This window comes from Perissodus microlepis, chromosome 23 (genome assembly GCF_051167445.1).
Source record: "Perissodus microlepis isolate ML-2025 ecotype Zambia chromosome 23, ASM5116744v1, whole genome shotgun sequence".
In the NCBI taxonomy this organism is placed as follows: domain Eukaryota; kingdom Metazoa; phylum Chordata; class Actinopteri; order Cichliformes; family Cichlidae; genus Perissodus; species Perissodus microlepis.
The window spans coordinates 40,355,143-40,365,236 of record NC_140482.1 but is presented as its reverse complement, the minus strand read 5'-3'; the positions used below and the strand labels follow the sequence as shown (position 1 = coordinate 40,365,236).

The following is a 10,094-nucleotide window of genomic DNA, read 5'->3' as shown; positions in this document are numbered from 1 at the left end:
AAAATATAAGAACAAAAAAACATAAATGCATAATTTTGCCAGTTAACTTTTATTTAACCTTTAGCAAACAGCCAAAAAACAGAAAGTGCCCAGATTAAGCTTGTAGTGCAGAGAATATTCCATTTATGACACCATTAGCTCATTATTACAGGAAATACTCAAGTTAACATGTCTCCTCTCAAGTCTGCAGCCTCTCACGTGAGACTGAGTAAGAAAGCAGCTTTACTTCTTGCTTTCTTTGACCAGTTGTTCCACTTCCTTCATGAAGCGCAGACAGAGCTCATCCTGCCACGGCAGAGCAACACACTGAACCGCCACAGGTAGACCCTCACCACCAGTCACTGCCTGAACACAAAAACACACTCCTGTCACTTAATGCTCAGCAGCTGAACGCACCACAGTCTCCTTCATCCACCTACTGTAATAAAAAAAACCCTCTATAAATATTGGAGCCGCAATAGACTGATGTGGTTCAGTTCTTGGTTCTGTGTAAAGTCATGTTAAGTACATAGAATTGAAGTGAATGTTCAGAGTAATACATCACATTTTTAAATAACATTCCACAGAAAAAAAATTGTACTGATAAATGTACTGATAAACATTAGACTTTCATATATTTTAGATTCATTACACACAACTGAAGTAGTTCAAGCCTTTTATTGTTTTAATATTGATGATTTTGGCATACAGCTCATGAAAACCCAAAATTCCTATCTCAAAAAATTAGCATATTTCATCCGACCAATAAAAGAAAAGTGTTTTTAATACAAAGAAAGTCAACCTTCAAATAATTATGTTCAGTTATGCACTCAATACTTGGTTGGGAATCCTTTTGCAGAAATGACTGCTTCAATGCGGCGTGGCATGGAGGCAATCAGCCTGTGGCACTGCTGAGGTGTTATGGAGGCCCAGGATGCTTCGATAGCGGCCTTAAGCTCATCCAGAGTGTTGGCTCTTACGTCTCTCAACTTTCTCTTCACAATATCCCACAGATTCTCTATGGGGTTCAGGTCAGGAGAGTTGGCAGGCCAATTGAGCACAGTAATACCATGGTCAGTAAATCATTTACCAGTGGTTTTGGCACTGTGAGCAGGTGCCAGGTCGTGCTGAAAAATGAAATCTTCATCTCCATAAAGCTTTTCAGCAGATGGAAGCATGAAGTGCTCCAAAATCTCCTGATAGCTGCATTGACCCTGCCCTTGATAAAACACAGTGGACCAACACCAGCAGCTGACATGGCACCCCAGACCATCACTGACTGTGGGTACTTGACACTGGACTTCAGGCATTTTGGCATTTCCCTCGCCCCAGTGTTCCTCCAGACTCTGGCACCTTGATTTGCGAATGACATGCAAAAGTTGCTTTCATCCAAAAAAAAGTACTTTGGACCACTGAGCAACAGTCCAGTGCTGCTTCTCTGTAGCCCAGGTCAGGCGCTTCTGCCGCTGTTTCTGGTTCAAAAGTGGCTTGACCTGGAGAATGCGGCACCTGTAGCCCATTTCCTGCACACGCCTGTACACGGTGGCTCTGGATGTTTCTACTCCAGACTCAGTCCACTGCTTCCGCAGGTCCCCCAAGGTCTGGAATCGGTCCTTCTCCACAATCTTCCTCAGGGTCCGGTCACCTCTTCTCGTTGTGCAGCGTTTTCTGCCACACTTTTTCCTTCCCACATTCCCACTGAGGTGCCTTGATACAGCACTCTGGGAACAGCCTATTCGTTCAGAAATTTCTTTCTGTGTCTTACCCTCTTGCTTGAGGGTGTCAATGATGGCCTTCTAGACAGCAGTCAGGTCGGCAGTCTTACCCATGATTGCGGTTTTGAGTAATGAACCAGGCTGGGAGTTTTTAAAAGCCTCAGGAATCTTTTGCAGGTGTTTAGAGTTAATTCGTTGATTCAGATGATTAGGTTAATAGCTCGTTTAGAGAACCTTTTCATGATATGCTAATTTTTTGCGATAGGAATTTTGGGTTTTCATGAGCTGTATGCCAAAATCATCAATATTAAAACAATAAAAGGCTTGAACTACTTCAGTTGTGTGTAATGAATCTAAAATATATGAAAGTCTAATGTTTATCAGTACATTACAGAAAATAATGAACTTTATCACAATATGCTAATTTTTTGAGTAGGACCTGTATGTGTACGCGTGTACATCTGTGATCTCACGTATTGTCAAAGTGCATGCAGCTGAATTCGTGTAGATCCACCAGTAATAAGTAATGGTGTTGGAGCACAGCTGATGTGCTGAAAACCGTGTGCCGTTTACACTCCTGGAATTATAACTGTTTAAAAATGTATTTTTTAAATTTTATCAACATAAATACATTGTTTAGTATGATGTCCATCAAAGGTCTGATTCTTCTGAGGATGGGGTCTAAAATCAGTGCTGTCCTCCTGCCTGTCTCTCCATTTTTTGGCCAATTCTCTTTGAACCCTATTGCACAGGCTGTGAAACTGAAGAGCTGGAAGCAGTTTTGTTGCCGCTGGCATTGTGTGACTCATGTAGCTTGAAGGTTACAAGCCACCTCTGACTTCATTCAGGTTAGAATTTTTTTGTGCGCAACGCAGATTTTCTGTGCGCAGAGGCCGTGCCAGCAGTGCGCAATTGCGCACGCGCTTAGCTTAGAGGGAACATTAATTGAGTGGTTTGGTAGTCAGTTCCTTGGAATGGTTAGTCTGATTAGCTATCGATCTTGCTTATCGGTTGCACTTGCACATGAGATACAATCAGCTGATTTCAATTCATATGCCGCAGGGCGAAAATAGTGACACAGTCAGTTTAAATTGCAGAAAAGAACGAGCGTTAAGGTACAGTGAAAACGTCCAGAACAGAAACAACTGCAACAGTTTTTAATCTACTGCACAATATTTTAAGGCATTTATCTGCTATAAAAAGACAGGCCAGGAAAATCTCATTCACATTCTCTGTATTTTATCCTCAGTTACTTTGACACAAAGGCATCTGCTGTGATGCTTACACCTCTAATGAGGTCTCACATGTGTCAGCTTTTTTTATACAAATATAAAAATAGGGATATGTACTGATAAATGATCAGAATTATAATATTTCTGGAGATCTGAGTTAAAACTGAATCGACTGGAGTCAAAATCAATACGCAGCACTAATTTTATGGAGAAATACGAATGTAATGTAATGAGTTGTGTAACAAATTGGCTTCACCTGGGAATAATTAAGTAATGTACTGGATGGCCTGGCCTGACACAACGTGTTAGTAAATCTGGCTCTATGTTCTCACTCAGTCTTATCTCACTGGTACATGTTGCCTACCTCTTTGAAGAGTTTGTCCCACATGTCCTGATAACAGCCCTTATAGTGCTTGAGTTCCTCCTCATCCTTTCCGGTCACTGTGGAAACAGTGACTACACCCGCAGGAAAGGTAAGGAGATTGTAGAGTATCGTGTAGCTGGCAGCAGCTGAAAGTGTAGAAAACAAAAATAAAGAAACATAAACACAATTCTTAGCTTTAAAAATGTTGTTAAATGTTGTTGTTTAAAGTGTTCACATTTTAAACATCTTTAAAGTTCTTAGATTACAGTGTTTTAAAAACAAAGTGATAGATACAGAAACTAAGTTGTCTGTCATACTGAGTGAATCATACTTGAAAGCTTGCCACAGTATAAGAAGTTGTAGGCTGGTCCAGTCACAGGACACAGCAGCACATCAATGTTGCAGCTCCTCCAATGTGCTATTGTCTCTTGAATGTAGTCCTAAAGAAAACACAGGAAATCTCAATTTCATCTTCCGACTTTCATACGTGACCATGCATCATCAGCTGACAGTACCTCAACAGCAGCATGTTGCTTCCACAGCTCTGGAACAGATCTAAAAATGAAGCAGAACGTTTGGATACAATTCCTAGCACATGGAAATGTAACAAAGAAACTGAGATTCAAGCAAAAATGAACAATTTCAAGAATACTTTCTCACCCAACTCCACAAAGAGCACCAAAGTTGGCAGAAACACGAGGAAACTTCCAAAAGAAGAAGACAAACTGAGGTGTAAAATTAATTTTCAAACCAATCTCTAAATTAATATGTTCCTGTCACAGAATTAGAGGACTCACCACGGGTTTGAGCAAGAATGAAATGGTTTTCTTCAACCACTTGGGAAAGCCGTAAGGAAAAACCTGAGGCTCCAGACAAGGGTCCACAGGTCCCCCTTCCCTAAAATGAAAGAGATCATTGGCACAGGAGAAAACAGTCTGTTCAGAGACACTGAACTGAGAATTACTGTAATGGGTTCAAAAAGAACCACAACCCCATGTTGTTCATAAAGACAATGGCAGCATGGTGATGTTTAGTGGTTAGAACTAAAAAGAAACAAAATCTCTAAATGTTAGATGATTTAAGTTTAGAAAACAAATGGTAATAACTGACTTATTAAATGGAACAACTCACAGTTTTTGTAGCAGGGTGGTAGCTCCATCTGCTAAAAAACCCTTTATCAATAGTTCAGGGAAAATTTGATCCATCTTCAGTGGACAGTAAGGGACGAGCTAAAGACACAAATATCAACACTGAGGACCTATGACTCATATCACATGCGTGGCTTGACAGTGATCATAGTGTGTGTGGTGACGTCTTACTGTGTGCCCTGCTTGCTCTAGCAGAGCTTTGACCTCTCTGACGCTTCGGGCCATGCTTGGAGATGGATGCGTGTAGCCATCGCTTTCCAAATAACCAATCCTTAGAGGTCTGGAGCTTCTGTATATCTAAGGGTCAATCATTTTTACTTCCTCAGTCAATTAAACATAATCAGTTTGCAAAGGTTAAGATTACAGCCTGTAAAGTTAGTTCTGTATCTCAGGAGATTAATAACAGGTGAGGTAAGAGAAATATAAAGTGAAGCCTTAGGACAACTATGTATCGGCTTAATTTGTAGTTTTTAACCAAAAGAATAATCATTAACAGATTATATGAACCTCACAGTACAGGACACACCTCCATGTTAAAAGGTAATGGTGGAACAGTGGGGTCCAAAGAAAACATGTGGTAACAAAGAAGTGCCTGCATGCACAGAGCCAGGCTGTCCACATCTCTTGCCATGGGTCCAGGAGATGACGGCACTAGTTTCATACGAAATATAAAGCAGTGACTCAAATATTTGAGACAGTTTGTGTTGGTGAAATATTGCTATACAGTGGTTATGTAACTACATTTACTTTATATGTAAAGTAGATATGTTTCTTACCTGACTTTTGCCCTCGATAAATTGGACGAAGCCCCTGTAAACTAATCATTACCCAAAAGTGTTAATAAAGCTTAACTCAGCAATGTATAATAAATTTTCAGGAAACTGACTGAATGAGACCCACCTGAGCCGACCTGCAGTTGGCTTGAAACCACAGATTCCACAGAAGGATGCAGGAATACGGATACTGCCACCTATATCAGTGCCTATACCAAGCAGGGAGCCCCCTCCCCCGATGAGAGCCCCCTCCCCACCAGATGAACCTCCAGAGGTCTTCTGGGGGTTATGAGGGTTCACAGTCTGCCCGTAGATAGGATTACTGCAGTCATAGCTGAATGTGGCCAAAGACATATGGGTAATGAGTCCTTGCATATTATGCACACTTTTAATGGGTAAAGACAACTAAATAAGTGCACATAGTATTTAAATGTACTCCAGATTTATGTCAATCTCTGATAAAAGATTTACCTCAAAAGAGCTTGAGGCAAGTTGGTTTTCACAAAGGGAATAGCTCCTTGTTTCTTCAGGACTTGAACAAGCACACTGTCCTTTTCAGCGGGCTGGTCCAGGTTAATGACCACACCACAAGAACAGTCATGATTCTAGTGTTGGAAAAAACAAAGATGATAATGTTACATCAAATACCTGAGCTATGATGCTCGAGAATACTGTACCATACTTATAAATACTGACTGGAAATACTTTAACTGTAACTGAAATTTGCATTGCATAACCTTTGTAATACCTTAAATGCAAGATTTTCTTTGATGCTAACTGGAACTCCGTACAAGAGACCATCCTTGTTGGAGCCAACACTTGTCAGCTGGTCCAAACTCTCCAGCAAAATTTCAGTGCAGCAGTTCAGCTTTTGGTTTACAGCCAGAGTCTGTTGAAAGGAAACAAGCACAGACAAATCTAGATTAACTTATTTACCTTGAAGGGACCTTGATCTTTGTAATCAAAGTTTGTAAAATATTGAACTCTTGTTGGAAACATGGAAGACTTAGTGTATACACAAAGTAATCTATATCACTGTATTTCATCATAGGCCAAAAATACTGGCTTTTAAAATATGTTATTATGAAAGATCTGCGTTATCTTAGGCAGTGAACTTTTGTGTCATGCTGGATACTGAACCTTTTCCATGTAAGAGTAAAGCACATCCTCGGGGGTAAGTGAGCCTTCCTTCAGCTGCTGCGTCAGCTCAGACAGGGAGAGCGTCAGGATCAAAGCAGAGTCAGTTGTCGGATGCTAGGAGACACAGACCCACACAGAATCATTATGTTATTATTATTTCTTTTAAAGGCTGCAACAAAGAGACGCAACCACATCCATGTACAGATTCAGGATTCTTCCTTCCACTTTTTTTTTTACAAACTTTCTCAAACACAGCAATGAGTTCACTGCACTTAAACGGTCTGCAAAGGCATAACTTTCATTTTCATGCTCAAGCATGGAGACATTGCAAAGTGCCAGTATTTTGGTATTTAATGACTACACCTCTGCCAGGTTAAACTAAAAGCAGATCATTAGCTGAGATTTCTCCATAAAGAGAAAGTAGAAAAACCCCCAAAGCTCTGAACTCTCACCGACTGTTTGTACCGGAGCACCGCCTGCTCTGCCCGCTGCAAGCTCTCATCTCTCCTGTTTCTGGCTCTCTTGATCTTTTCCTCTGCCTGTCGGAGGCTGTTGATCTTTTTCACCCGCACAACCAGGTATCCCACAATGCAGGCAACACCAGTGAGCAGAGCCGCTGTCCAGTTGTCCATCTTCACTCTCTTAATAAACAGTTCAGTGTTCTGCGTGGCTTTCGTCAAATTGCAAAAATCCAAGTGGACCTAACAGTCAGATGTTTAAACACGACGACAGGCTTGTCTTGTTTTAGGCGTGGCCGTGTTGTGCATGTACCGTAGCTTCCCTAATCTACATGCACAGCAACATGGCCATTCATTTCAATAATAACCCACGTTCTAAAATGTAAAATCTAATTAGTTCTCAGAATGTAAAGAAATTATGCAAAATCGTTGCCTTAAAGAAAAGTACAGCTTACTTAAGATTGCTGAGTTAGAGCAACTTATTCATTGTGAGTACACAGCAGTAAGAATAGCTTGATTTTTCTGAGTGAGAAATACTAAATGGTTATCCACTGACATAAACATTTATTGTTCAGCTAAATTAGGCGTCGATCACAAGCCGGTCTGGTTCCCCACAGGCTGAGATCGGCAACTGAGGCAGTTTACGGTTCCCAGCACGACACTCGGGCAGAGGATCGCTCCAGCCCGATCATAGAGGCGTAGGTACAAGCAACAATCCAGAAAAAAATAAAATAAAACCAGGCGAACGAGAAAAAGATAAGCCTACAGTTTCACGACGAGACAAGACAAGACAGCAGGCTCCACCGAGGAGGAGCCCTCACAACAGCAGCTGGGAAGGCGTTTCACTCTTCCGATTAAGGTCGGGCAGTTTGCCACGGAGATGTGAAGGCAGCAATCAAACCCTAAAACAACAGATAAATATAACATTAGCCTCCGGTAATTGTGAACGCTAATAAAAGTAGTAGGGCCGGAGGCGCTATACTCTCACTGGTGGAGATAACTCGAGCACCTCTCTCCGCAACGCCGGAATAAAACAGAAACTGCCGCGCTGTAGTTGTCATATGATCTACTCGCTTGCTGATCAATCCGTTGTGGTGTGCCAGCATTGACTGCTGCTTTTTGCCAAACGGATGGGAGGAATAAACCAGGAGAACACCGGCTTAACTTTATATGGACTGGCGCCACCCTGCAATCAATATGCAAGTGGGTTCCCAATTAACCTAGTGGCGCAGTAGAGCGAGCGAGGGAGAGAGAAAAAGAAAGGCGAGTAGCCCATCCGGCTACACTTACATACAAATTAAATGCAACTAAATCCCATTAAATTGGTATCACTGTTGACTTAAAAGATTTCTAGTCCAACAACACAATAAACAATATATAAAGTGTATGTAAATATGAATACAAAATAATAATGAAAAACACTTCTTGTAAAGCGTTAAATCAGCGTAACGATTATTTTTAAACGCAAAAAATTGATCAGCCAACATACTGGAAACTGTTCTCCCGAACAACAAACCACCACTACTGTAGCTGGTGTTATTTAATGTTTTAAATGTTTTCAAATCAACATTTCATATTTTTATTTTATATATGTATCTGTTACACGATTTAAACTTTAATAACTTCACAACGAATAAAAGCCTCGGATGTAATCCTTTTGAAACTACGTTCACATAACTTTGTATTGCAATTTACATTAATGATATCGGCTGTTGAAGCTAAAGGTTTCCCGAAGGAATTTTTCTGCTGTTTTCTGACCAGCGCATGGATTGTTCCCAAGATTGTTTGTGTCTCGGCGTTTCCTGCTTCCTGTTGATGTCTGCTTAGTGCCCGTGGTCGGCTTTGATGACCTCCGCCGTGAAACCTGAGGCCGCTGCGTCGGATTTCTCGACTTGCTGAAGCCCGTGCTCCAGCTCCTGCTCCTGCTCCAGCTCCTGCTCCTGCTCCTGCTCCAGCTCCAGCTCCTGCTCCTGCTCCTGCTCCAGCTCCAGCTCCTGCTCCAGCTCCAGCTCCAGCTCCTGCTCCTGCTCCTGCTCCAGCTCCAGCTCCTGCTCCAGCTCCAGCTCCAGCTCCAGCTCCAGCTCCTGCTCCTGCTCCAGCTCCAGCTCCTGCTCCTGCTCCAGCTCCAGCTCCTGCTCCAGCTCCAGCTCCAGCTCCTGCTCCAGCTCCAGCTCCTGCTCCTGCTCCAGCTCCTGCTCCTGCTCCAGCTCCAGCTCCTGCTCCTGCTCCAGCTCCAGCTCCAGCTCCAGCTCCTGCTCCTGCTCCTGCTCCAGCTCCTGCTCCTGCTCCTGCTCCAGCTCCTGCCAGGATTGGCCTGGTGAGTGACAGATCGCTTTTGAACGACACTTTTGTTGATCTTCTGGACTTTTTCGGTTCCCGTGATCTGGATTTCCTGTGTGTGACTGAGACGTAGCTGAGTGGTGGTGAGTCCAGTGCTCTGTCTGAACTTCTACCAGTGGATTGCTGCTACTTTAACTCGCCACGGACGTCAGGCGGAGGTGGAGGCACAGCGGCTATTTACAAAAAGGATGACAAATGTAAGCAGTGTTTTCTGAAGCCTTCATTCTCCAGCTTCGAACTTACCTCGCTTGAGGTGAGTCACACAAACCCGGTTTTCTGCGCCTCATCTATCGCCCCCCGAAATACAACAAGAACTTCATAAACGACTTCTCTGATTTTCCAGCTGGGATTATGCCCAACTATGATCATGTTCTTATTGCTGGCAATTTTAATATACGTGTGTTGTCCTGATAAACCACTGGTAAAGGACTTTTTGGGCCTTTTGACTCTTTTAACCTGGTATAGTCCGTGCCTGGCCCTACACATGAGCACGGACACACACTGGACCTTGTTCTTTCATGTGGTCTGCCTGTCACTAACCTGGAGATCTGTGACTCTGTGCACTCAGATCATATGCCTGTGTTATTCAATGTTGCTTTTATACATACTGCAGTTAAATCTCGCGCTGCCGCTCTGCACTGTCGGGTTATTAACCCCTCCACTGCCACGCAGTTTTCTGCTGCTTTTAATCAGCCCTGTGGCCCTTCTGACTTTGTCTCCTCTGATACAGAAGACCTTAATTCCTGGTCTTATTCTTGCTGTCAAACTATCTTGGAATCTGTGGCTCTAGATGTCATTTCAAACTCTAAGACTGCTGGAATTGCTACTAGAACACTGCCAAAGAGGCAAAAAGGGAATACTTTGCAAATATTATTTCTTCCAACAGTCATAACCCACTTGTGTTATTTAAAACCATTGAGGCTGTTCTTAATACTCCATTGAATG

The 10,094-nt window shown here is 42.5% G+C and overlaps 1 protein-coding gene across 2 annotated transcripts; it reads right to left on the bottom strand.

Annotated features, from left to right (window-relative positions):
- Window positions 1-30: 30 nt before the first annotated feature.
- LOC146362183 (vitamin D3 hydroxylase-associated protein-like) lies at window positions 31-8,023 on the bottom strand. Of its 2 annotated transcripts, none has more exons than XM_084922462.1 (16): window positions 7,798-8,023; window positions 6,804-7,711; window positions 6,352-6,465; window positions 5,960-6,100; window positions 5,683-5,816; window positions 5,339-5,545; window positions 5,215-5,255; window positions 4,965-5,089; window positions 4,610-4,735; window positions 4,422-4,519; window positions 4,088-4,187; window positions 3,951-3,994; window positions 3,806-3,845; window positions 3,622-3,730; window positions 3,291-3,436; window positions 31-345 (listed from the first exon to the last, which is right to left on the bottom strand). In XM_084922462.1, exons 2-16 carry the CDS (start codon window positions 6,981-6,983, stop codon window positions 223-225), a joined length of 1,728 nt encoding a protein of 575 aa, XP_084778588.1. In that variant the 5' UTR covers window positions 6,984-7,711; window positions 7,798-8,023; the 3' UTR covers window positions 31-222. The 2 variants fall into 2 exon arrangements, with proteins under 2 accessions (XP_084778588.1, XP_084778589.1); XM_084922463.1 differs by having other exon boundaries at window positions 7,819-8,023.
- Between the last annotated feature and the right edge of the window lie 2,071 nt (window positions 8,024-10,094).